Source organism: Pipistrellus kuhlii, unplaced genomic scaffold, assembly GCF_014108245.1.
Source record: "Pipistrellus kuhlii isolate mPipKuh1 unplaced genomic scaffold, mPipKuh1.p scaffold_m20_p_3, whole genome shotgun sequence".
In the NCBI taxonomy this organism is placed as follows: Eukaryota; Metazoa; Chordata; class Mammalia; order Chiroptera; family Vespertilionidae; genus Pipistrellus; species Pipistrellus kuhlii.
In genome coordinates this window covers 163,747,047-163,774,368 of record NW_023425529.1, presented here as the reverse complement: position 1 = coordinate 163,774,368, position 27,322 = coordinate 163,747,047, and the positions used below count along the sequence as shown (strand labels likewise).

Genomic DNA, 27,322 nt, shown 5'->3' with positions numbered 1-27,322 from the left:
CTTGAAGTCCTTTTTAAGATGGGGACAGCGCTGTATTGTGTTTCTGTAATACAGGCACAAAGTTAACACAACTTTTATAAATATCAAGAACCAGGTAAATTTCAGCCATGAGGCATTACTTCTCCTTCTGCTCCATCTCTTTATTGAGACTTTTGTGCAAAGTGTAAGTCTGAGGCGATGAGTAGGTAGAATGGAGTAAAGTTGCTTTTTCCAATCCCTGGATCCCATACTTTGATTTTACATAGTAGATGCATTTCTGAATGGCATTTTGAATTGGGGCTATTAGATTTTGTTAATATCAACTCTCGTTACTCATAGAGGCTATTTTTAATGATGTTTAAACGTTTTGCACTATGAGGTGCAAAATATTTTGCTTATTTCAAGAATCTTTGTACATTCTTTCTGTAGTAAAGTGGATTATCAACATGGTAAGTCTATTTGGGGGGGGTCTGCTTAAAATGGGGCACATCAGTACTGAATTCGGCTCTAGCAATGACTAATTCACACATCATGTGTGGCGTTAGATGGCTGTTGGACATAACTATTTCTTTTGGTCACTTTGCTCCCACAGCACCTGCTTCAACCAGAGGCAGTGTCTTGACCCTCCATGACCTCTTTGTCATGGCGTCTGCGGGGCGTCTACTGTCTGAGGCCTGGCCAGTCAGCCAGGCATTGACCTTCCCAAGATGATGGCTACTTGGAGGAAGCCATGTCAGGGGCGGGGTCCTATCTGCAGAGGCAGAGGCAGGGCATGGAGGTACACTGGGAGAGCTTAAACATCTATAGGACTGATGTTTGGTGGGAGTGTGTGGCTTTTAGCAGGGCAATCTGATTCTGATCTCATTCACACCGGCAGCTTCCTCCTCCTCTCCTCTCCTGTGCCCGTGGGATGATGGCTGAGGGGAGCAGCAGCCGCTGGTGAGACCAGATGCAGGCTCACGAGGGTGGGGAGCCTGAGACTCGGGTCCCCTTTGGGGCACTGGCGGGCCTGCGTGAGGAGCCACCTGCACTTTGAAGGGCGGCCATGCCCCTGATCATGGCATGGGTCCCCTTATTGTGACCTTTCACTTGGTCATTTCGGTCGTGACTCCTCTTGGCCTTTTATTATATAGGATTATATAGGATGGGTTTCAGGTGTGGGTTTGTATGTTACAAGATGTATATATGGTACTGTGTGCCCACCACCCAAAGTCCAATCATCTTCTGTAATCATATACTAGGACCCTTAAGCCCCCACCCCCTTCCTCTGGCGACCACCACACCGCTGTTTGTGTTCATGAGTGTCCATTTTGTAGCCCCCGTATGAGTGAAATCACATGGTTCTCAGCTTTTTCTGCCTGACTTATTTCACTTAGCATACTATTCCCAAGGTCCACCCATGACCTGTCACTTTAGACTCCCTACTTGTAAGACACCTCTCCAAACTTGTATTCTCATCCAAAAGTAATATTTTATTCGCCTGGGTTCTCATAATATCTTATGGGGACCAATCTCCTGGCATCAGTCACTTGATGATAGTTCCTGGTTACATGTCTAGTTTCCCATGCTAGACGGTGAGCTCATTATGCTTTGTCCATCTGCATCTCCTTGGCACCAACACAGCGCCTCGTACATAGCAGGCACTAAATAAATATTTATTAAAGCAAAGCAATGCTGGCTGTTTTTGTCTTTAATATTGAAGTGCTGATAAAATTAGTGTCTGGCACACCTCATGAAAATGTTGGTGGAACTGAGGTGTGTGGGGACAGTCCCCTTTGAGGGCACTTGCTGCTACCTTCTTGCAGTGACTCGTGATGGGTGGTCACAGCTGTCATCCCAAGCCCCAGCATGTGAAGCTGGGTTGGGCCTCTCCAGACAAATTCTCCAGCTTGCTTTAAATTGGGGAGTCTGTCCGTTAGGATGTCCTGCACCTTAAGGAACAGGAAATCCTGACTCAGCTGGGCTGGAAGGGAAGTTTATCTCACATGAGAAGTCAGGAGGAGCACGCCCCTCTGCTTGGCTCAGTCGGCTCGCGGCAGGGCTGTGGGAGGACCACGTGACGGCCGCTTACTGGGAAATGGGACACACACTCAAATGGGACGCGCTCTGGGAGGAGAGGACCTCCCGTCTGTGCCTCAAGTGCATTCGCCAGAAGACCCACCCCAAGCCTCCGGCAGCCTTCCCCTCAGGGCTCACTGGCTACAAGGGCTTCATGCGACTTAGAAAACCAGCAGTGACGGGAACGGCTTAGACCATGCCCGTGGCTGTGTGGAGGACCATTACCTCCTTTGTGCGGGCAAAAGGGATAAAATTAGAAAGAATACACATAACCAATGTTTGCTTTTAGTTGTGTGTATAATCTCTTCACCCAGTGTAGCCAGCCAACATTTTTCTCTTGGTAATCAGTATTTGTTGGGCTTTGGTTCCAAAATACTGTTTTTCTTCAGGCTACATGCATTTCCAAATTCAAAGTTGATAAGACTGGTAGGCACTTGTATTATGTCATTAACTGCCTCAGACCTGATAAACTCCTTATCTAATGGTGCATGTCAAAACAGTAAGATGAGATGCCGTCATCACGCTGTGTTCCTTTGCAGAATTCCATCCGAACTCCGGCTGTAAGGAGAGCCGGCCTTGCTCCCTGCAGCGCGAGTACAGGGCTCCCAGTGTCTGCTGCCATGCTGGGTTCTGGTGGCATCCTTTCCTGACTACTAGGACTTGCTCTACAGAAACCAGTTTTTTCCCTGACTTTCCCAGCTTGCATGGCTAGCTGCTTGTTCTTCCATCTTATCCTATCTGTGGCCACACCTTCCACCTCTCCTGCAGGCTGGCACACAGGAGTGGCACCACTAAATAAGTGAAGATGACTGTTACCTGGAGCCGAACCATTTGGGTATTGGAATGCCTTGTTTTGCTGCATGCTGCCTTCGAACACCAATATGAGGAAGGTGTTATAAAACCAAAAGGTAAGAGAGTGGTTTTTTAAAAATTAATTTATTTTTCAAAATATTTTTATTGATTTCAGAGAGGAAGGGAGAGGGGGAGCGATAGAAACATCAGTGATGAGATAGAATCATTGACTGGATGGCTGCCTCCTGCACGTCCCTGCTGGGGATCGAGCCTGCAACCCAGGCGTGTGCCCTTGACCAGAATCGAACCCGGGACCCTTCAGCTCACAGGCCAACACTCTTATCCACTGAGCCACACCAGCTAGGGCAGTAAGAGACTGTTTAATTTGAAAGCTATTGGGGGACACTCCATGATAAAATCAACAGGTTTATATATTTATCAACTCATATTAAGGTGACAAACACTTTAAAATGAGCTAGAGGAGCCCTGACTAGTATGGCTGTGAATAGGATCTCCGCCTGTGGACTCAGGAGTCCCAGGTTCAATTTCGGTTAAGGGCATGTACCTTGGCTGTGGGCACATCCCCGGTGGGGGGTGTGCAGGAGGCAGCTGATTGATGTTTCTCTCATTGATGTTTCTGGCTCGCTCTCTCTTCCTTCCTCTCTGCAAAAAACAAATCATATTTTAAAAATGAGCTAGAGTAAACAATTTCTGAGATTTAAAAAACCCCATTTATTGATTTTAATATAGCAATAAAAAAGGGACTCATTTAGAAAAGATTTCTAAAATTTCTTATGCAAAGTAGCTGAATAATTTCTTAAGCTATTTCATTCTCAAAGAGCCTCTAGAAACAAATGTTTGTTTGCTGTTTACTGACATATTTCTGGAAGACCAGAGGAAAAATGTACGCCTGATAAGCTAACACTGACTAACAATTACAATGTGTAAGGCCCTCTTCTAAGCATTTCACATGTAGTCACACTTAGTGTTTACAACCACCTGAGGGAAGCGTCGCCATCTGAGTTCCTCCAACAAGCCTGGGGCAGAGAAACAAACTTGTCCCTGGGAGATGGCAAGTGCAGGGCTGCAGAGCCAGGGCTGGAAGCCAGTTGGCCAAGTGCCTGGGCAGACACCAGCGGGCCAGCCCGTGGCCTGAGTGGGGAGGAGGCGCCCCCTCCACCATTCCCTTTCCTGGGCAGTTTGGCAGACACTGCACCCCCGACCCCATGGCTCCTTCAGCGGAAATTCACAGGTTCATTTTGGCTACAGGTTTTTGGTATTAATATTTCCAGAATGAAAAGGTCTAGAAGTGTTGATATGATTTTTTAACCACGGCCTAAATGTGGAAAATAAAATCTTGAGATCATATAAGGAATAATGTATGTTTTTTCATAGAAAAAGAGAGGGAGAGATAAAAACACCGTTGAGAGAGAATCATTGGTCGGCCGCTCCCTGCATGCCCCCGCCAGGGGACAGAGCCTGCAATCCGGGCAGGGGCCCTGCCTGACCATGAGTCCAACTATGAACCCCTGGTTCACAGGTCGGCACTCAGCCACTGTGGCTGAGTAAAGGAGTAATGTTTTAAAGTAAAGAACACCACAATGAATTTCTAAAACCTCCAAATGTGGGATGATTTTTTTTATTTACAAAACAGATTCTTTTGTTTTACAAAAATTACAAAAAAAAAAAAAAAAAAAGACTTTTAAAAAATAGAAGTGGCTTCTCAGGCTTTCGGGAACCATTTTTAGGTAACCGGGAGTCAGAACTTAGATGGATCTCTTTGTTTTCAGAGGGGTAAAGCGGCATTTGTCAAGGCCTGGCGTCTCCCCCGGATTCCTGCGTCTCTGGCGGAGAGGGCTCCGTCAGGCCAGGGTCTGCAGCAGCAGGATCTTCTCGTTGATGCAGAACCTGTGCAGCACCACCATCAGGTTCTCCCCGCAGCGGGACACCTGGCGCTCCATGGCCAGGCGGAAGTCCTCCTTCACGCCCTTGGTGATGCCCCGCGTGACCGTGTGGTGCCTGAGGGCGGCGACAGGGAAACAGAGGACACTGTGCTGAGCGCTGGTTCCGAGGGCAGGGCCTCTGGGGTAGGAGGGAAGCCTACCTCAGATCTAAGTATAAGACATTTTAAAAAGAAAGGAAAGCCCTAACCAAACCGCCCCCTCTGCCCATTCCTCCTCAAAGACTTAAAACTAGAGAGACACCTTTCCCATTCAAGAAAAGAAGATTTTAAAGATCTAAATGTTCGGTAAAATGCCACCTGCTTCGCTCGTGAACTCCTGTAGCTTGGACATCATGCATCCCTACGCTGACATGTGCACAACCAGTTACTGTGGGCTGACTGGGTCCAGTCCACACTGCAGAGGCAGCAGCAGGGAGGAGGGAAACCAAAATGAGTGCCAACCAGCAGCGTAGGCACCTGGCCCCGTGGGCGGGGCTCCGTGAAGGGCTCAGGGACTGTGCAGCCACCGGTCACATGCACGTCTCTGTCCCCTGCTGCCAGGTCTGCTGGCTCCCAAGACGAGGGAGAGTCTGGCACAGGCGGGAGGGAGCGGCACAGTCACTGAGCACTCGTCAAAGGCCAGCAAAAGCCACCTGCAGACGGGGTCCAGTCCACGTGCACAGGCCTGCAGTGGGGGGAGGGCTGTGGGAGCACCAGGAAAGATCTCCAGCTACGTTCTCCAGGGTGTGCCTCAGAGCAGCGGTCGCCAACCCGGGGTCCGTGAGGCCCGGAAGGTTGGGGACCGCTGCTTCAGGGAGGGAAACCACACAGGAAATCCCAGGAAAGACACCAACGTGAAGGAGAGAAACATCTAGCAAAACTCAACGGGTTCAATGAAAAGGAGAGGAGTTTTAACACCAGTGCAGTCATTGGGTGTGTTTAGACAAATAGAAGCCACCTCCATTCCCCTCCCCCTACTGCCTCGCTTCTCTCACACAGTAACAGGGACTAAACTTAGATTTTTATGTGCTCGCTTTAGCAGCATATGTAATAAGTTAGATATTTATGTGTTGGTCAAAATAACAGTATTGAAACCACTCTAAAATGATTGTTTTTAAAACTTGTACTAGCATGTAAAATAAGTACAGTGAAGTCATAAAGTTGCAGTGCAAAGAAGGAAAGACACCCAGCCTTGCCAGGCCAGTGGTGACATTACTGGGCAGGCTGCAATGCTGGGAACTTTGTGGTAAAACAGCAGTTCTTGTGGACTTTTCCAGTCGTGTCTGCCTGGCTCATGTGGCAATTAGGACACAGTGTCAGTGAGGCCGAGGCCACGAGTCCCACTGGGAACAGACACAGGCCTTAGGCTGTCCGGAGAGGCTGCATTTCTGGGAGCCAGCCTACAACTCCAAACTGGAGCCAACTCTGCCCAATCAGAAGTTACTGGTATTTGCAAACAATCATGGGCATTGGTGGTGCAAAGCAAACCCTCTTCTTAATACTAGTAAAAATATAATCGACTGTATCCTGCTGATCATGGCTCATATATGGTTTCACATATATACAGAGCAGCACAACTCAGTCATGTGTCCCTCCGATAAATTTAGATGGAGAGAATTAGCTTTGTGGTTTAATAACAGGATAGGTCAGCTAATGACCGTGACATTCTAGCCTATCCAATATTTTCAATTCAGAAAGACAAGGTCTGAAAAACCAGTGTCGGTGACAGGCAAATACTGTGCTAATGCCTGTTGAGACCGAAATCTTAACACTGGTCACTCGTATAAAAATTTAAGAGTAAGCATTTACTTAACATAAGCTTTAGCATCCTCCAATGTTTATAACGGAATGCCTTACATTTTCTCAAAAGAAGAGTTCAGTGCCTAATGTGCACTGAATCTGACACAGTTTTATATAACTTTCAGGTTTTTCCAGTTCCATAATGATTTTTAAACCGAACACAAAAAACACTGGCAACTTATGGCAAAAAAATAAGAAATGTTACAATATTACAACCAGATGGTTTGCCAAGGAATGCAGAACAAATTAAAAAATAAAGAAAGCATGGAAAAGAGCACTGAGGAACAAAGAGCTGAAGACCATGGGCAGTAAAACATGTTGACAAAACAGCACACTATATGAGCAGGTGTTTTCCACTTGGTACCTGTCAGCAGTCTGTATGCTGGGCTGAAGCACAGGTAAGAATTCCTGCTGCAGTAACCCCATGGGAGGGCTAGTAGGCCTTTAAAAAACAGCAAACGGCAGCATTCAAACACCCACACCGACTCACCCTGCACTGCAAAAACAACACTCCAGAGAGAATGCACAGGACGGGAAGCAGACCATACAGAAACCCGTTAACGCCACGGCCCCGACCGCAGCTCTCGCCCACCCGCTGCGGGGGCGTCCCGAGGCATCCTGGTTCCGGGTCCCCGCGCTCCGCCCACTTGAGATTTGGCATAAAAAGCAACCACCGAGGAAGAGGACGATGAGATGCGATTGAATGGCAGTGGGGAGAGGGGTGAACGTTTGAGAAGACGTGTTTTCAAATCCAGCCTCCTTCACTCTCCACTCTTCTCACGCTCACGCCAGTCCTAGGAATAAACCTGGTGGCTCCTTGGAACCATCCTGGGCGGGATTGAAGCCCCAAATTAAGAGGCCTTCCAAGAGGATTAGAGGGGCTGGCAATGTTTTTGACAAAGAAAGATTAGTTTGAATTTCAAAAAAGTACCGAGAAAAGGAAAAATGGGGGTTGGGAAGGGAAAGAGCCTGGGACCCATGGCTTTGCAGAATTCTGTAACAACAAAGATTTAGTACATTAGCTGGGTGATCACCTCATAGATTATTATCCATCCTATTCAAAGCATACATAGGACACCGTTTCCTATTTCATCCAGTCTAATGCAACTAAGAGACTGCAAATATCAGCACAGAAATTTTTCTCTACTTTAACATACATAAGAGCAAAATGTCTATGTGACAAATACAGAGCGTATCCTTCCTGTGGGGCAGGCCCCGGGTGCCTGGTGTTTGTACTGTACCTGCTTGCATCCAAGATGCCACAACTAGGACGGACTCACAACCTTACCCAAGGGGAGGGGCTGTACACTGCTCACAACATCTCTGCCATGCAGGCGCAGGGGCCACCCACAAGGTCTGCAATGGCTTCAGAGAATTTGTTTGCAACCCAAAGGGAAAAGGAATATAGTTTTACTCAAGATTTCACCGTACCTCAATTGGCAAGAATGCTCTGGCTTATGCCGCTTGCTTCTTCCGCTGTAGGTTGGGCATAAGTAATTGGAAATGCAGGCTTCAAATGGACTTTGAGACTCACTTAGTGACGACGGGGCAAATTCACTAAGTAACAATCCTTATTTCTGCTTTCAAACAGGTTTCCTAAGTTTAGTGGTCTAGCAATTAAGGGTTATGCTGACCATGGTATGGAGCATGGAGTTACCTCTCAAAAGCCTAGAAATGCATGCTGTGTATCCCTGCCTTATCCTAAACAACCCTCTGCCATACTATTTGGGTGTCCAAGCCCCTTATCTCAGGGGTTGTTTGCATGTACCCGTCACGGTTTAGCTCAGTAAAAACTGGCTAAAAGAGATTCCGTATAATAAACTTTGAGATTCAACTGGTGATTTTTGGCAATCTATTCTTTCCCACTTCCACAAATCGTTAAGCAGTATCTACACCGGGGGCGGGGCATGTCCGGCCCATGTGAGGCCTGCAAAATCACTTGCTCTGGCCCTTTTAAGGCATCAGGGTGAGTTGATTGAGTGACCAAATACAGCAGGCTAATTTTTAAGTTGATAATTTTGTATGGCCTGCGAATGATGTTATAAACATCCAAATGGCCCTGGGCAGGGAAAGGTTCCCACCCCAGAAGCAAAGTGAGATCTTCTGTAGGTTTACTCCTCAGTAAATGGAGTTGGTTCTCCTAAGGCTGTATGATAATTTATATGATGAGTGTTAATGGGAATTAACGAAAAAGCTATGTTTGTATACCCAGCCTCACACCTAGAAAAGAAATCACAAAATCACAACATAAAGGGGTTATGAAGGCTCCCAGGTCAAAAGGAACCTTCATTCTCAAACACTGTTCAGAATATCTTGACCCAGGCAATTATTTCCCCAGGTCGCATTCAGTCTCTGAATGGAGATGGGACGATGAGTATGCCCAGTCCCTCTTGCTGAAGCAACTGAGTGTATAAATGTCTCATTTTTCTCTTAAAAGAGCATTTGTTCTTTTGTTTTATATGTTTACAATTTTAATAACATTTTTAAGATGAAGGACAAGAACCCCACTGAGTCTTCCCTTTCTTTAGACTGGATTCCACAAGACCCCACTATTGACAGCATGTGTCTGCGATGCACAAATTACTGCGATCACAGAAATCCAGAACAAACTTCTCTCCCCTCCTCCTCTTAGCATTTCTAAGACCACAGAGATAGAACAAGCTGTGGATATTTCTCCGTCAACAACTGAATCCTCGCTCAGGTCACAAGCGAGGGAGAAAGGAAGACACTGTCAGCCTTAGCGGCGCTGCCTTCTCCCTCTGCGTCAGCCTCCTGCAGTGACTCTAACGCTGACTTAGCACATGCTGACTATGCAGGACACAAAGGAGGAAGTATGAAAATCACACTATGTGTGGCATTTACAGCACAGAGCATCATATATCATTCAAACTATGATGATTGAAGGAGAGAAGCAAGATTTATGAGCTATTTAAAAATCATAAATGGTCACTAACTTCCTCTCGGTATGGGAGGGCATGCCTGAGACCGAGCAGGCACCATCATTTCTTGGGACAGGTGTGTTCTGGAGGCTCCAGCTATTTTTCTTTGTGCTAAAGCAGTGAGGATTGCTTAGTGGGTCTCAGTTCAACAGTGAAATTCAAGTACAGTTTATAACTAAAGTCTATAGTTTTCCTGATGACTTATCCTAATCTGGTATTTCAATGAAGCCTGGCTTGTTTTCATTAGAAGCACTCTATGTTTAATTAGACATTACTGACTTAGTCTTATAAACTTTAGAAAGGAAAAGATATCACGAATGAGACTTTCGTTTGGTGAGATAGTTTCAGAAGTGACAAAAACATCCTAGTTTAAATAACGTTTGGTCAGAAATGTCATTAAGGAAACGCCAAGCCTTTCAAAAGGCACCAGAATCAAATCTGCTCTTAAAAACCGAAACTAGGTTAGGGTTCCTTTCTATTAAATTTTTAAAAGGTATAGAAATTTACAAATATTTCCTATAAGCACACAAAAGGTGAGCATTTAGCAGGGGAGAGCAAAAGACAGTCTGCTTACTTGATCAGCATTCCTTGATTGGGCAGTAATTCCAGATGGATTTTCCCACCTTCCTGAGTTCTTAGGTAGGCAAATTCCTCCAGCATGTCAATATCTGCAGGTCAGATTCAGGTTAACCACGTGCGAGAACAAAGGTGCCCTGGTCTCTCGGAAGAGGAAACCGCCTTGTAGCCATTGAGGAACTAACACCCCATGACAGCTGGAGAGTCAGTCCTGGAACCCAGATCCCTGATTCTAAAGCTAATGATTCTTACACCAACCAAACTACCTACAAAGGTAAACATGTTTTTCACAGAGATGGCAATATAAAATTCTTTATGATCATAAGAGCAAAATCTTTTGTATTCTTAATAAGAAATGAGAGGCATTGCACGCCCAAAAAAGGTAAGAATATTGCTCTAGGCACTTGGACAAGGATATTAGATTTTTCGCAACTCAAAATAATGTATTGAAATAAGCAATAAAGTAGAAACGCCAAACTGATGCATAGCCTTCCATTCAAATGTGGTCTTTCCCCATCAGGCAGTCTGAATACAACACTTCTTATCACTGAAAGCGACTATGGGCTGCACACTGGTGCCCTGAGCAGCGGTGAGTAGAACTCCAACAGCTGATCCCAAGGGATGGCTGATGTCAGGAGGCTCTCTTCGGAAAGATGAAGGCCAGAGAGCTATTATATACCCTATGGTCATACCAGCGACTCTGGGCCTGTTAGGAACTGGGAGGCTATTGCTTTAGGCATCTTGGGCATCTCCCCATAAATCCCTGGAAATAGACAATGGAACAGAGTTGCTGATGTTCCCGATTCTTTACATGACCTCTTTGAAACCTTTTATTTTTTATGACTTTCACAAGACCAATGGCAACTGTCCCACTTTGGATCCCCAATCCTTCTCTGCGTCCCCCCCCCCCTCCCCCCCCTTAATAGTGAAAACCATTATTTCTATCCAGAATGGGCCATTTGTTCTTGGAATATGCATTCATTTAAAAAAAAATATCAGAATTTCTTATGCTTAAACAAGAAAAAGGATACTTGTAACATAATTGAAAAAATTCTCATATTGGAAATTTCCTTGTTGGCAAATCTTATTGACAGCTTTCAAGAAAAGGTTCTCTCCCCGCGGCCACTCCTGCTGAAGCAGTACGATCACATGCCCCAGAGCCATGTCATCTCTGCTGTCCGTGAAAGCTCTGAGCTGCAAGACAAGGGTTTATGCAGACACAGAAGGAAAAGGAAATCATGAGGCAATCCAAAATACACCAAATATCACTTCCTTAAAAAAAAAATGCACAATCAAGGTCATTACAGTAAGAAGGAAGGGAAAACAAACCGACCTTGCAAAGCAGCACACAACTGCCTACCAAGGAGGGAATCCTGACAGAGAAGCCTCAGCCCCCGGCCCCGCACTGTGCGAAGGGGCTGGCGGGGTTTACATGGTACCGAGATGGAACCTGGGCACGCACCGTGGGCCTGATGCTTTGAATTTGAGAATAAGGGCCAGAGAAGGCAGAGTGATCTATATAGAGAGAATTGGGGGGTTTCTTTTAAGGAGGCAGTTGGGAGAGGATGAGCAAGAAACCCTCTAGGAGAGAAGGGATGAAAAACATGGAGTTGGAGAGAGAGAAAGGTAGTGAGCAAAAAGGAAGTAAAAGCAGTGTGAACTGGAGAAACTGGCAAAGGACTTTCTGATCCACGTGAGCAGCCATGCCTAAAATCACACAGTCAATTGTTTCTATCCCCCACGTGGTTCTGATGATGAGTTAAGTTTGGAATAACCTGTATTATCGTCCTCTTGCTCATAAAACCTGTCTACTTTCGGGCTCCACAGCGCCTGCAGCTGAGGGCCTGGCTTTCTGCCAGGTCCTTAGCCTTCCCCAGCTCTGCGGGGCCTTTGCTTGTGTTCATCCTTATGCCCGAAGCGCTTCCACCCACTGTACCTTTATGATATTATACTCACTCTCCTCTAGGAACCCAACATTTACAATCCCTTCTTCTGTAACTAATACATTCTGAATTGTAGAGCTATTCATAAATATTTACTGAACAGGCTACAAGCAAGGTTATTCGCATATTTGTTCCATTATCATTTGCAAACTTCTGAAGGATGGCGATCACTTCCTCCTCGTCTTGGCCCAGCGCAGTCTGTGTTCAATAACTGTCTGTTCGCTCCTAGCCCACGCACTTGCCTCACTGCACCACCTGCATTTGTAAAGGACTAAACTAACATTTGATCTCAGAGTTCTGAAGTCATTCTGAATCATCCAAACAATATTCCAAGTTAAATTTCTTTCACACAAAATGAACTGTCCCACCACTTTAAGCTTACCTTAAAACAAGCTAGCATCAAATGCAGGCAGTACGGCATAATAGCCTTGCTCGTACAAGGCAGAAGCTTCAGGTCCGAACCTAACAAAAGCCCACAATATGCTTGTTATTATCAAAAGAAAACAGCTTTGAAAAGCAAATGTTTAAGATACTTTAAAAAAAAAAAAAAAAAGGATAAGCAACAATCACATGATTTCATAAATAGTTAAACCACACTTATGTTTAGTGGAGGTGAAATTGGTTTTTGAATAGTCTCTGAATTTCATTTATCAATCTTCTTCCCTAAACTTGCTGAATCTATAGATATATTGGGGAGAATTGGTACCTTAACCATACTGAGTCTTCTATCTGCAAACATGATTTTTTTTAAAAGTGGATCTTGGAGAGGGGAAAGAAGGAAGGGAGAGGAAGAAGGAGAGACAGACAGACAGACACAGAGAAACACCAACTGGTTGCCTCTTGGATGCACCCGAAAAGAAAACTGAACCTGTAACCCGGGTATGTGCCTGAACGAAATCAAACCCATCACCTTTCAGTGTACAGGATGACACTCCAATGAACTGATCCATTATTGGCCAGGGCTACCAACAAGATTTTGACATTTCACTAAATTTATCCCTATGTATGCTATGTTTTTTGATGGTATTGTATTTGGAGATTTCTTAGGCTTTTCTATGTAGCCAAATATGTAGCGGTAAATAAAGGCAGTATTTTTCAACCTTTATGCCTTCATCTCTTCTTGCCCACTATATTGGCGAGACTATTTTGAATGAAGTGGTGAGAGCAGACATCCTTCTATTGCTGCTGATCTTGGGGAGCATTCAATATTTCATAGTTAAGTTTGCTAAGATTTTTAAAATCAGGAATAATAAATATAAACATAATTAAGTTCTACCTATTAAGACAATCATGATCTTCCTCTTTTCTGCTAATGTGGTGAATTAGTTATTGATTTTTTAATGTTAAATGACTTTTGCATTCCCTGTATACTCAGTCACTAGTATTACCTTTCTTATATATTTGCTCTATTTGTCTTGCTACTATTTAGTTAAAGATTTTGGCATCTAAGTTCAGGATGAGCTCTGGCCTTTAATGTTTTCTTGTGATGCTCTTGTTTGGTTGCTATGAGTTATGTTGGTCTTAAAAACTGAACTGAAAAGTATTCCCTCTTCCTCTATTCCTCAAAGAGTGCAGGTAGGATTGGAATTATTTCTTCCTAAATGCTTAGCAGAATTCACCAGCGAAGCCATCAGGACCTGGAGTTTTCTCTGTGGGAGATTTTTGATAACAAACTTAATTTCTTTGATAGATACAGGAACATTCAGATATTCTAATTCGTTTTGTGTCCATTTGGGTCAGTTGTATTTTTCAAGGAATTTTTCTATTTCATCTAAATTGGTGAGCTTATTGGCATAATGTTGTTCATAACTTATTCTCTCAGTGTCCTTGACTTTAGGAGGCTCTGTGGTGACATTCCCCCTTGCATTCCTGATGGTGGTAGGCAGTGTCCACTTTCTTCCGGATCAGCCTTGTTAGGGTTTACCAACTTTATTAGTTCTTTTCAGAAAACCAACTGTTAGCTTTATTAATTTTCTCTATTTCCTTGACTTATGCTTATAATGTTATTATTTTCTGCCTTCAACTTTCTTTGGGATTAATATGTTCAACTTTTTCTGACTTTTGAGGTAGAAATTTAGATCAGTGACAGTGAATCTTTCTTATATAAACATTACAGCTAAATTTATGTAGTGTTTAAACAACATGCAATTTTAAGTGCAGCTCAAAGGAGCTCAAGAGGGATATGTACCATCTACACGTTTTCCTAGAATTGGTAAAGGAAGGAAAAGGAGTTCAGAATTGAGGAGATAACACACTTAAGAAATGAAGAGAACTCTGGAAGAAAGGCAGACTTACAGCCAAGAAAAAGGGATGAACTATTTATTCACTTTGTCAAGCCCTGCAGATCTCACAGTACTATCTTATAACGAATTACGAAAAATTTCCCAGCCTTGGGTCCTAAAGCTATTTTTACAAAATAAAACTTGTCACTGTACCTTTTCTAAATTTGGGCTTTACTTTTGAAGGTTCTTCCTGTGATTTGCCTCCTTCTTGAATGGGGAGCACCATGTAGCACATCAAGTCCAGGACTTTTTCACATGTCATCTGAAAGACAAGGAGAAGGAGCTGATGTGGAGTTTCTGACACTGAAAGCAAACCGACTCCACACTGACTCTCTGCGCACAACTGGGCAACACGTGCACACAACGTCTGTGGCAGTGCCTCCAGATCCTGCAGGTGGCCACCACTGTTTGCTCAACATACAGAGAAGGTAACAGTAAGGTGAAATCTATGTACCACACCTCTGAAGGACCAATAACTCGTTCTCTGTTGTTAAAAAACACACACCAACAAAACAAAACTCACTACTTAATCAAACTACCAATGTATTAAATAGCATAGTGGCAACCCAAAAGAAGTATGTCCCTGCCTTTAAAACATTTACTAACTCACCAGATAGAAAACAGGACATACAGTATGAACTGAATTCAAACATTTACTGAGTATGGAAGCTGTGCAAACTACTGCGATAGGTAGTGAGAGATCCAAGATAAAGAACACTGTGAAGGAGGGGTTCACGACCACAGAGATACCCTAAGGTTCGGATAAGCTAATGTAAGTCCTCATTCCCCACTTAGTAAAGGCCTCTCTGTTCAGAACATCAGGCCTGATTCCACCCTGAAGGATTTCAGGCAAGAAAGTTAAAAAAAAAAAGGAAGAAAGATAATCTTCCAGCAAAATGGAACAATAATAAAACACCGAAGCCCAATTTCAGGGAAGCTATAGTAGAGGGAAAATTAAGTACAACAAAATCACCATGATTTCCCAGCAGACTGGGTAATAAATCTAGGCAGAAAGACCAAGTTTCAAAGTAAACATGCACAGAATTAAAAAGCCACTCAAGGAGAAAGAGCAGACCAGGGTAGCAGAGTGCCCTGAGGGTGAGCATGGTGTCAGTACTCACTCTGTACTCCCCTAGAGCGAAGTGGCAGGTGGCCAGCTGGATGAGCGCCCTCTGGTGCTCCAGGGTCCCCTGTCCGGCGAGCTGAGGCTGAGGAAGCGATCCCTGGAGGGCTGCTAAGTGATGCAGGCTGGCTATTGCCTTTTTATATTGACCCTTAGAAAGGTAAACAGCAAGAAGGGGAAAAACACTGCCATTAAAAACCAACCAACCAACCAACCAACCTCTAAGCAACTAGCAAATAATTACAAATACGGGACCTCTGCTCGATTACCCAAGGAGGAATAAGGAGACTTAGCAATGGCCTTTCTGGTCTTAATTCTTAAGACTAAATAAAATGACACAAGCCCTTTGATAAAGTACAGTTTGAATACCCTATTCCTCCATCAACATTTTACTACAAAGACCACTTCCCTTTTATGAAGGGTGAAAGCAGCAACCTGTCCATTTCCTCGAGAGGCTGAAAGCTCTCCATCCCAACAGTGAATGGTCTGCGCTCTCCATTCCAAGCATTAGGAGCTCAGCAACAGCAGAGCCAGGCAGAAACTCTTCACCAGAGTAGAGAAGGAGTGAGAAGTACCCATCTTTTAGTGAAAAGTAAAAATCTTATTTTTACAAAGGACTGGACTAGACATACCAAAAGCAACACAGAAGATGCAGCCTTGCTGTTTTGGAGTTACTGTGAGATGAAAGTGAACCACAATTCCTCCGTCACTGAAGACAGAACACCTGTCTTGAGAGCAGGGACTAACAGCCCACAGAGGGACATACACATCTCGCACGCTGATGGTTAGCAACAGTCATCCTGTACAGACACAGGTGCTTACATACACATGACTCTACCTGATAGATGATCATATCAGTGAGGAAGATTCTTAACCAAAGCCAAGTATCCGTCTTCCATGCCAAACAAATTCTTGTAAATTCTGAGCGAGAATTCAAAGCAAATTTACCAGAAATATGTAACACAGAACAGAACTACAATAAATAACCCAATAAGAGAGAACAACAGTCAGAGAAACACATTACCAAAAAATAGACATTAATTACAGAGTCTGATTTCTAAAACAATGGTCTAGAATTTCAATTAGACAGTAAAGTTAGAACAGAATACTTGGTAATACACAAGCACGTTCTTATTAGGCACCAACACTTACTGAGCACATACGATGTGCCAAGAACGGTTCCAAATGCTTTTCACACACATCACCTCATTTATGTTTTCAATTACTTTGCTCCTCCCCACCAAAGATCTTGTTTTATTTTTACCCTAGTTAAAATACTATGCAACATTAAGTGTTTTATTCCTTTTTAAGACAATTTGTAGCTAAAGGAACAGTCACATACATGCTCACAAGTCTAGATGCAACAGGAGAAACAGAATGATGCTATATTTACTTAGAAACATGAACACGGGCTCTGTGTAGGCACTTGACAGAAGCAGGACAGGCATGAACGTCCACTGGCTAAAAGGAAGTAACGAGCAGTGACTCCAAAGGATGGCAAAAATAAAGTGCTGGTCATTTGTAAGAAATGCTGATATACTTAATAGTTTAATATTAATCAGATGAAACACCCTATTTTTATGTCTATACGTCAAAGAAAACGGGCTTTCTATAGCATTTGGATTTTGAGGTTTTTCAGGCAGTGGAGTTAATGCAGGTGGAAAATAGATTACCTTTTGTACTCTTAGTTACATGTGGTTAATGAATATGTAGAGCAATAGGATAGGATAATTAAAAGCACAAAACAAACCCAGGAAAAAAAAAAAAAAGGGCAGCAATAGAAACTTTAAAAGATACAAAACACTCCTTCTACTTTCCCTTTCCCAACCCTGACTATAATATACACTCAGAGCAGAAGCTATAATAAAAGGTGAATGGTTATTTGAATATTAATAACTGATGAAATATCTTAATTTAGCCATAAGTGACTTGACATATCAAGAAATTTTTTTTTAGCACAATGGTTTTATATAGAAAAAATTAAGCAACACTAATAGGACAAGCATATCTTACCCTTGTCAAGGAATTCTAGGGAATACAGCAACTCCCAGCTCTCCCTGGCCAACTTAAAGCTTTCTAGCACTTCAATTGAGTTAGCAAGTTCTGCTTTATTGATGACAATGTGACGATTCCTTCCTTTGGGTGCACAGTCCTCATCGTCTGAACTCTGCTTAGAGAATGTGAAGAACATAGATAATTCTTTGTTGTGGGGGTTTTCCTGCGTATTGTAGAATTTCTGGCAGTTATCCCTGTCTCTACTCATCACATACTAATAGCAACCCTTCCCCACCCAGCTATGACATGACCATCAAAAATGTCCTCTGCCCTGGCCAGTTTGGCTAAGAAGATAGTGAGTCAGCCTGCAGACTGAAGAGTCTCGGATTCGATTCTGGTCAAGGGCACAAGCGTTGGTTGCAGGCTTGAGCCCTGGCCTTGGTTGGGGCGCATGCAGGAGGCAACCAATCGATGTGTCAGGCACACCGATGTTTCTGTCTCTCTCTTTCCTTTCCAGTCTCTCTAAAAAGCAATGGAAAAATAACCTTGGGTGAGGATTAACAACAACAAAGTCCTCAGATATTGTCAAGTGTCCCTAGGGGTCAAAATTACTTCTAGCTGAGAACCACTTGGTTTATACAGTAATTACATGTTATAACTAAAGAACTAAGCTTTATCAATTTAGTTCCAAAGCCATATTTTACAAAGATTAATTTCTAAAAACAATCATAAGCATATAATTTAATAATAATCACTGAAAAGGATTACCATGGGTTTTTCTCTTCCTTCTGCCAGTTTCCTCTTTTTATGTATGTGTTTATTACGATCAATTTCTATATCACCATACACATTTGATACATCCTCCAGAAGAACCAGTGGAACTTGGCTTGGGGCATTAGGACCTATGGGTGGGGTAAAACATCAACAATTAAAAATGTAGCAAGGAAAAGAACACTTAATATCAGATGAAAGTTTACTCAACTTTTATGTAAAATATAGATCATTAAAAAATTGTTGAGTGTGACCCCAATTAGGAAAACAAACAAATATATATGTATAGAAAAAGTGTACAGGAATACACCAATGTTAACAGAGATTCTCCCATCAGTAGCAGATTACAAAAAAAGTTCCTTTTTTGTATTTGCTCTTATGTTTTTACAAATTTTTTTACCATAATCATGAATCATAAAATTACCAAAAAAAGTAAGCCTACAAAATTACACATACATGATGGTTACAAATTCCAAACAAATCTAATATATGAAAAGACTATAAGGCAATACACAAAAATGAGAGCTGTGTTATACTGGAAGAATTATGGGAGATTTCACAGTCGTATTTTTTTCTTTAGAAAAAAAATATTTCATTGATTTTTTTTTTTTTTTTTTTTTGGTTTGTTTTGTTACAGAGAGGAAGGGAGAGGGATAGAGAATTAGAAGCATCCTCCCTACTGGGGATGTGCCCACAACCAAGGTACATGCCCTTGACTGGAATCAAACCTGGGATCCTCAGTCCGCAGGCAGGCGGATGCTCTATCCATTGAGCAAATGGGTCAAGGCACTTGTATTTTTCTTATTTTCCAGAATTTATATGAATATATATATTTTTTTCTTCCTCCCTTCCCTTCCCCTTACCTTCCCTTCCCTTCCCCTCCCCCTCCCCTCCCCTCCCCTCCCCCTGCCCTCCCCTCCCCTCCCCTCCCTTTCTTTCCTCTTACCATTCCAATTTTAATCTATGTGCTGCCGAAGCAAGCACTATACTAGTGTGTGTGTAAGTCTTTGCCTATTGCAAAGTCTTTGTGAAATCTACTTCAATACTTTGCTACATCTGCTGCTTTTTCAAAATACAGGCATTCAATGTCTGCATTTAATTTCATATTGCCACTACATTTTTTTTTATATATAAACTTTAAATGAAGATGTACTTACATAAACCAACAATAACTAAAAGAAAAGTGCTGGTATCACCCCACAATTATCCGGATCCAAGAACAATGTTAAGGTAAAGCATTTTCATCTTCACCATCCCCACCGAGGCCAGTATTTTGGGATACTCTAAAATTCTTAGACAAACCTTGGAAGAGAGATGGCTGTATGCTATTGACATACTGGAATGCATTCTTAAAGAAGACCAACATAGTGGAATAAACCACTTGGTTTTTATATTTTGCATGAGCTTCATTATCAAAGTTGTTCATATATCTGCAGAGATCCTTCATTCTATGCAAAATATCACCATAGCTTCTGAAAGACCAAGAATGATAAAATTTGCTTAGTTACTCTGGGCTTGTCAGCAGAAAGGTCAAGAGAAATGTTCCAGTAGAGCTATCATATTTACCAAATGTAGCTTTAGGCACATAAAACTAGTCTTTATTGCCAAACATTTGGATGCAAATTCTCCTGAATTAGAGCAGTGATTAGATCAATATTTCATGACACTGACATGCCAAGTAGCTTCTCTTTCCTCCAAACATCAAGGAGTACTTCAAACTCAACATCATCTTAAGAGTTACTATTTCTGTTGGGAATCTGTTAATAAAATGAAAAACTACCTTCTTTTGCATAAATACTATATTATAGAATTTACCCAAAGCGAGATGTACCAATATCCTATTTAATAAAGATCTAATATGCTAATTAGACTGAATAGCCAGATGACCTTCTGGCTGTTCTTCCAGACAAAGCCGGAGCAGAGGCAGCCAGGGCTGTGAGGGCTGATTCCTTGCACCAGGCCTCTAGTATTAATATATTAGTTGCTTTGAAAAAAAGTGTTGTTGTTTCTTAGGATCCTGAGATAATGCTATCAAAGATTTGTTAGGTAATTCTAGAAATGAACAATTTTTTACCTTCTTCCTTTATCCATCTGCCATTCACATCTCATTCCAACAACATTCAAAATCTTAAACAGCCTCTCCCAAGGGTCCACAATCTGGGATGATTTTTCAGTCAGTCCTTCTATTATGTACTTCTGAGAGCTACGTTTGCTAGGTGACATTAAATCAGATGTTTCTTGCGCACCTGAGACGTAAGGAAAAAAATAGCCTGCAATTAACATTACTACTTAACTGTTTATATGGCACTTGATGGGGGGGGGGGGGGAGAGTCTCACTCCCTATTCAAAAAGCTAGAGCACAGAATCTCGTGTGTGTCTTGCTCAAGGACCTACACTGGCCATTGGTATAGTAGGAAGTGACTTTTGAGCTGTAGTACATGTATAAAGCTCAGTGTATTAACAGAGTTTAACAAGTTAACTGTTGCAGTTAAGGGGTAAAATTGAGTCCAGAAAAGTCTCATCTCTTAACCGCAGTATTTCTTTTCTAGACACCATCTTTTAGAAACACTCTCAAACTGGTATGTATCCAGAAGGAATGATCAGAGTGACGAGGGATTTCGGACTTTGTAATTTTACTAAAGTCTGTCTAAACAAGATTGTAGTACATTCCCACTTACCTTGATGCTGATTCTCTATCTGAGTAGACCTGGTGACATAATTGATATAAAATTCAGCTGCTTTGTTCAAGTACTTGTATAATAAATTGGCAGGCAACCGAACATCATGGTTGTTAATTATTAAAGGAAGGACATCACAAACTGTTGATGAGGAAAAGTAAGAAAAAAATGGTTTAGTTGTCTATCGTAGAGTTCAGACAAAAACAAAATTTATTTTAGAGTTCACTTAATGTAGTACTTAAAATGTACGGGGGGACAAACCCTTATGGCACATTTATTTGAAAATTGCAGTGCAGAGGCAAACCAGTGGGCGAAATCGGCGAGAAAACACGGGCAGATTCTATATTGTGGGTAAGGTGTATGTTTATTATTACACTGCGTACTTGAATATACAGTCACACATGTTCTTTGGGAGATATCAAATATTACATTACAAAAACTTAGAAGTTGCTTAAAATGCTTTCTGGACTGAAAAAATAAACAAGGATGTAAATGCTGAAATATGAAAAGTTCCTTTGCTTTCTACCAATGACCTGATCCTGAAATGATCTTCACCCTGCGTATTCTATGGAGCATAAGGAATTAATACAAAATACAATGTTTCTTACCAAACAATTTTCTAAAGCAGTTAACAGGAGATTCCTGTTCTTCGATGGTTTCGGCCTCTAGCAGTGCCTCCCCAAGGCCAACCTGTTTCAAAATACATTTAATCATTTAAATGTGTTACAGTTTAACATGTCAGAATTACACAAAGAAATTGTATTTTTTGTTTTTAATTCTCACTCAAGGATATTTCCCCCCCAATGATTCGTAGTAGAGAGTGGAAGGGAAGGGGAGAGCCAGAGAGAGAAACATCAATGTGAGAAACATTGGTTGGTTGCCTCCTGCATGTGTCCCGACCGTGGCCAGGGGCCGAACCTGCAACCGAGGTACGCGCCCTTGACAGGAATTGAACCCGAGACCCTTCAGTCCAAGACCCAACGCTCTAACCACTAAGCAAAACAGGCTAGGGGAATAGGGTATTTTTAAACTTACCACATAGTTTGTATATTCAAGCTTCCCGAGAAACAAATACCTAATATTAAAGACTAGAAAACAAAAAGATACCAGCAACACAGCTCAGAAGGGAATCCCTAATTCTACTTGACCACAGATCACCTTGCCTGGGTTATTTTCCTCTGAAATGGTAATATTAAAACGCTAGCAAAATGTGTAAGAAACAAAGATGTAGAGATTTCCTAAGAAAGGTGGAAACTAACTTTACTATCTACCTCAAGATGTGTCGCACAGCCTGAAGCAGGCTGGACAGACTGTAGGAGTCTGAAGCCACCTTTCCATTACTGATGCCCTAGCATTGTAGAAAGTTGGCTGATCAAATTCACCAAGATGTCAGCATTATCTTCCTTTCGACTACTCGGCATGCACAAGGTTGGGGTGGGACAATGTGAAGGATTACACAGCACAGAAAGTTTAAAGTCAGAGTTATGGCCCTGGCTGCTTTGGCTCAGTGGATGGAGTGTCGGCCTGACCTAAATTCTCAAATCAAAAGTGGCTGCACTTGCCAAAACTGGTTTGGCTCAGTGGATAGAGCGTCAGCCTGCGGACTGAAAGGTCCCGGGTTCAATTCCAGTCAAGGGCATGTACCTTGGTTGTGGGCACATCCCCAATAGGGGGTGTGCAAGAGGCAGCTGACCGATGATTCACTCTCATCAATATTTCTAACTCTCTGTCCCTCTCTCTTCCTTTCTGTAAGAAAAAAAAAAAAAAAAAAAAAAAAAAAAAAGAATATACACTATGGCTCTCATTAAAACTCAAACACATTTTTTAAAACATTAGAATAAGACTATTTTTAAAAAACTACTTAAGCTCAGTGACTGTTTTCTTACACTATAAAACAACTTCTGGAAATGAATAGTTTGGTAATAGTGACATCCTTCTAGCTTTACTAATAAAGATTTAAGTTCAACCTTATCTAATGTTCCTCAGAATTTCTGCTTTACAATATCCACTATAGCTCCTATGCACACTGATGAATTTTATTTTCTCTTAAGGAAAAGGAAAGGATCAAATCTTACCCCATGCTGCACCACTGTTTCAGGGAAGCGTCTCAAAAGTAGCAGCAGCATTTCTGATCGTTCCAATGTGTTGAAACATTGTTCCGTAACCTTGAGTAACATTTCACACTGGACCCGACCAGGAAGAGTTTCAAATAAACCTGTACAGAGTATAACACACTTTTAAAAGTCCCTTCCAGAAAGAACACTGAAGCAAAAGTGGAAGTAAGGCATTTTTATATACAGAACAGTCAATACTATGTGAAGGATCACTGTTCTTGGGTTTCACCTACAACCCAGAAGGCTTTTGGGTCAGATAGTACTGAGCACAAGATGTTTGTTGAATGACCAGAAAAACCTTTTAAGGATCCAGAAGACAAGAATGATATATGTGAAGGGTCACAACAGTAAGTGGGAGAGTGCTTGTTGCTGGCTGAAACGGAGAACATGCACTTGTTTAAGATGAAAGGACCTAAACGGTCTACTTTTTTATCCAGAATTTGAAATACTTGATTGGCTATAGCAACCAACACAGAGTAAAAGATTAAAGAAAGACAATAAATTATTAAAGTCTCTCTCCTGTTTTGTGGAGATCTGCCTAATGGACAGATACTTTCCGAATGCTGTAAAACCTGTTAAAAATATATTCAGTTTCCTTAACTAACGGATAAACCCACATCCTTTAAGGAAGCTTACAGGATTGTAAGCAAATGCTTCAGGGACTAAGTGACACCATTTGTACAGACTTCGTTGACGAGAATAAAGCATACATATGGATACCAATATTACAGATGTCATTTTTTGGTTAAATTACTACATTTAACTTGGTATTCCAGAAACAGTAATTTACATACTAGTAAGTAATTACTCCATTCTTACTTCTTAAAAATTGGGTTTGTTTATCCTGGGAATCGTTCCTTAATGCTGATGTAATAATGCTGATTTCTCTCCATACCACCGGCTGATCTGGGAAATTCACAAACCTAGTTTTAAAATGAATGCATTAAATTAAAATGTCAGATTCTATATAATATCTAAAAAGAAAGAACATTAACATTTGAATAAAAACACAGTTTTCATTATTCCAAGTTACTATGTAGATGTACTAAAACAAACCAAAATAAAGATATAAAAATAAAAACTAATTTTAAAAAATGAGGGTATCAGCCCTGGCCAGTGTGGCTTAGTGGTTGAGCTTCCCATACACCAAAAAGGTTGTGGGTTCGGTCCCTGGCAGGGTGCACACTGGAGGCAACCAAGCAATGTTTCTCTCTTTCTCTCCTTCCTCTCTAAAAAAATAAAAAATCAATAAAAACATATTTTTAAAAATGAGCGTACCCACAAAACTTTTTAGAGATTTTTGCAAGTGAAAAAATAATATTTCATAATGTGTAAAATACTTCTAAATATCAACAAGAAAAATAAAGATACCCAAAGAAAAAGTGAGCAAAGGCAAATCACAGAAAAAAAAAAACACACAAGTAGCCAAAGAGAACATTTGAAAAGATTAGAAATATAATATAATGGAGATAACTATTTAAAAATAGCAAAATACCATTTCCTATCACACTGGCAAAAAAGGAAATCTGATAGAAAGTCTGATAATATCCATTGTTGGCAAAGATATGGAAAAATGGGACACGCATACACCGTTAGTGAAAATGTAAAATTAGAATAGTATTTTTTGGGAGAGTACTTTGACAGTGTATCAAAATTTAGAATGTGCAAACGTTGACTAGGAAAATCCATGCGGATTCTACAGAAACCATCAAAATAGGAGTACAAAATTGCCTATGGACACTGCACATCAAATCTGGAAATGACCAATAAAAGAGTGGTTATGAAATGCTATGCAGACATGAAGAAGAATGAAGTCAATCTCTACCTTTACAAAGTGGATGAAGAGATCAAGCTGCATAATACTTAGTATGACCTCGCTTTTGTAATCCACCCCCAACCCCAAACGTGGATTATATGCATTCTGTGTATGTGACCATACACACACACAAAACTTAACTCGGGCTGAATTTAGGAGGGGATAGGGAGGCTTTCACTTTTTATTCTGAACTGCTTCAGTATTGCTTTAACTTTTATATAGAGCATCATGTATTTCAAAAATAAAAGAAATAAAATAAACCATTTCCAAAATAAAGGAAATTCTTGGACAGCAAATGTTAGCAAGAAACAAAACAGACTTCTCTGCAGAAGGCATGTCAGCCATGAAGGGAAGGAATAGGGTCCCATCTAAGTAGGGATGTGGATGGACGTGAAGCTCGTTCTTCCTCCCAAGGCCCACTTCTTCGCGGAGACAAACCCGCAGGAGAGGTCCGCGCCGGGCGGGAAGGTCCAGCCCCGGCCCCCACTCACTCACATGTCGTACAGCAGCCTGCCCGCGGTGGCCGTCCGCTCGGCGTTCCGCTCGATGGTGTACATCTCGTACTGCAACACAGAACAGCCCCGCTGGTCACCGCCAGACCCCCGCCCGCAGCGCCCGGGGCCGGGGGACTGGGTGACCGAGAGTCCAGCATCACCGGGGCCACGGGGCTGGGTCCCAGGATTAGCTGGGTCCTGGGATTAGCGGAATCATGTTTTAAAAGTAGAAGGCGCCGAAACCGGCTTGGCTCAGTGGTAGAGCGTCGGCCTGCAGACTGAGAGGTCCCCGGTTCGATGCCGGTCAAGGGCATGTACATTGGTTGCAGGCACATCTTCAGGGAGATGTGCAGGAGGCAGATGATCGATGACTCTCATCGATGTTTCTAGCTCTTTACCCCTCTCCCTTCCTCTCTGTGTGTGGGGGGGGAAAAAAAAAAAATATATATATATATATATATATATATATATATATATATATATGTATGTGTGTGTGTGTGTATATATATATATATATATATATATATATATATATATATATATATATATATAAAAATAAGCAGGAACCGGTTTGGCTCAGTGGATAGAGCGTCGGTCTGCGGACTGAAAGGTCCCAGGTTCGATTCCGGTCAAGGGCATGTTCCTTGGTTGCAGGCACATCTCCAGGGAGGTGTGCAGGAGGCAGCAGATCGATGTTTCTCTCTCATCGATGTTTCTAACTATCCTTCTCCCTTCCTCTCTGTAAAAACTAACAAAATATATTAAAATAAATAAATAAATAAATAAATAAGGGTTATTTCTTTAAAAAAAAAAAATAAAGTAAAAGGCGCTGAAACCGGTTTGGCTCAGTGGATAGAGCCTCGGCCTGTGGACCAAGGGGTCCCAGGTTCGATTCCGATCAAGGGCATGTACCTTGGTGGCCTGCACATCCCCAGTAGGGGGTGTGCAGGAGACAGCTGGTCGATGATTCTCTCTCATCGATGTTTCTAGCTCTTTACCCCTCTCCCTTCCTCTCTGTAAAAAATCAATTATATATATATATATATATATATATATATATATATATATATATATATATATATATATATATATATATATATATATATATATAAAGTAGAAGGTGCTGCCATCATGATAAATGAACGACCGAAAGCCCTTCCTCGGGGCCTGGGTGTAGCAGCCCACACGCGGGGCCACACCTCCTCCCGGACCGGCCTCAGGGGGTTTGGGGGACCCCCGGCGCCGGCCTCGCGGGGAGCGGGCTTGTGGAAGGTGAGGGAACGGGGCGGGGAGGAGGGAGAGAGAAGGGGGAGAACGGAGGGCAGGACGGGCAGGAGGCGGCCCATCCCGGTCCTCCCCGCTCCCCGGAGGCGGAGCGCAGGGCCGCGCTCACCTGGATGTTGAAGTCGGCGGGGTAGAGGCTGCGGGCCGTGATCAGCCACGCCTTGGCCGCCCACAGGTCCTGCTGCACCAGCTCCCGGGCGCGCTGCACCAGGAACTCGCAGTCGCCCTGGGCCGACATGGCCCCGGAGGGGGTCGGGCCGGCGGCCTCCAGCGACCGAACCTTCCGGCTCCGCAGACACAGCCAACGCCGTGGCGGCTGCCGCCGCCGCCGGGGAGCTTACTGCGCATGTCCGGTCGCACAGGCGCCGGCAGTGGATCGGGAAGGGTTTTCCGGGTTTTGTGGGCAGCCTGCTTCCGGTCGGCTCTCAGTGACCGCGGGCCGCTTCCTCCTCCGCGGAGCTAGTGTTTTGTGGGAGTCTCCCAGGTCACCTCCAAAACCTGGAGAAGTGGATTCTCTGGAGGATTTCACCGGGAACCTGGTCAAGCCAGGGAGCATGCGCGGGAGCCCGCGGTCGGTAGGCTGCGCTTCCCGGTGCTGACGGCTCGGCGCGGGCTGGTTTCGGAAGCGGCGCGCGGAGACGGGCTGTCCCGGGTGGCGGGCGATTTCAGAGGATTAAGGATTCAAAACTGATTCGAGAGCCCGCGCCTCTTGGTCCCAGGGACCAGGCTGGGGAGA

The 27,322-nt window shown here is 42.8% G+C and overlaps 1 protein-coding gene and 1 long non-coding RNA gene across 16 annotated transcripts; one reads left to right on the top strand and one right to left on the bottom strand.

Annotated features, from left to right (window-relative positions):
- The first annotated feature begins 1,132 nt into the window (after positions 1-1,132).
- LOC123653280 lies at positions 1,133-26,161 on the top strand. The gene is made up of 3 exons (XR_006742991.1): positions 1,133-2,551; positions 16,944-16,948; positions 26,129-26,161. It is a non-coding gene; the product is annotated as an uncharacterized LOC123653280 (long non-coding RNA).
- Positions 4,436-26,935, bottom strand: INTS10 (integrator complex subunit 10). 15 transcript variants are annotated; one of them, XM_036456571.2, is made up of 18 exons: positions 26,696-26,934; positions 25,304-25,371; positions 23,812-23,915; positions 22,954-23,093; positions 21,487-21,568; positions 20,879-21,019; positions 20,275-20,446; positions 19,503-19,672; positions 18,198-18,331; positions 17,448-17,604; positions 16,273-16,355; positions 15,433-15,585; positions 14,465-14,573; positions 12,412-12,491; positions 11,118-11,280; positions 10,085-10,178; positions 6,936-7,013; positions 4,436-4,848 (listed from the first exon to the last, which is right to left on the bottom strand). In XM_036456571.2, the coding sequence occupies exons 1-18, from the start codon at positions 26,822-26,824 to the stop codon at positions 4,692-4,694; spliced, it is 2,214 nt and encodes a 737-aa protein (XP_036312464.1). In that variant the 5' UTR covers positions 26,825-26,934; the 3' UTR covers positions 4,436-4,691. The 15 variants fall into 15 exon arrangements, 12 of the variants coding, with proteins under 12 accessions (XP_036312464.1, XP_036312465.1, XP_036312477.1 ...); XM_036456572.2 differs by having other exon boundaries at positions 17,448-17,601; positions 26,696-26,933; XM_036456584.2 differs by having other exon boundaries at positions 22,954-23,140; positions 23,812-23,898; positions 26,696-26,754.
- Positions 26,936-27,322: the final 387 nt, after the last annotated feature.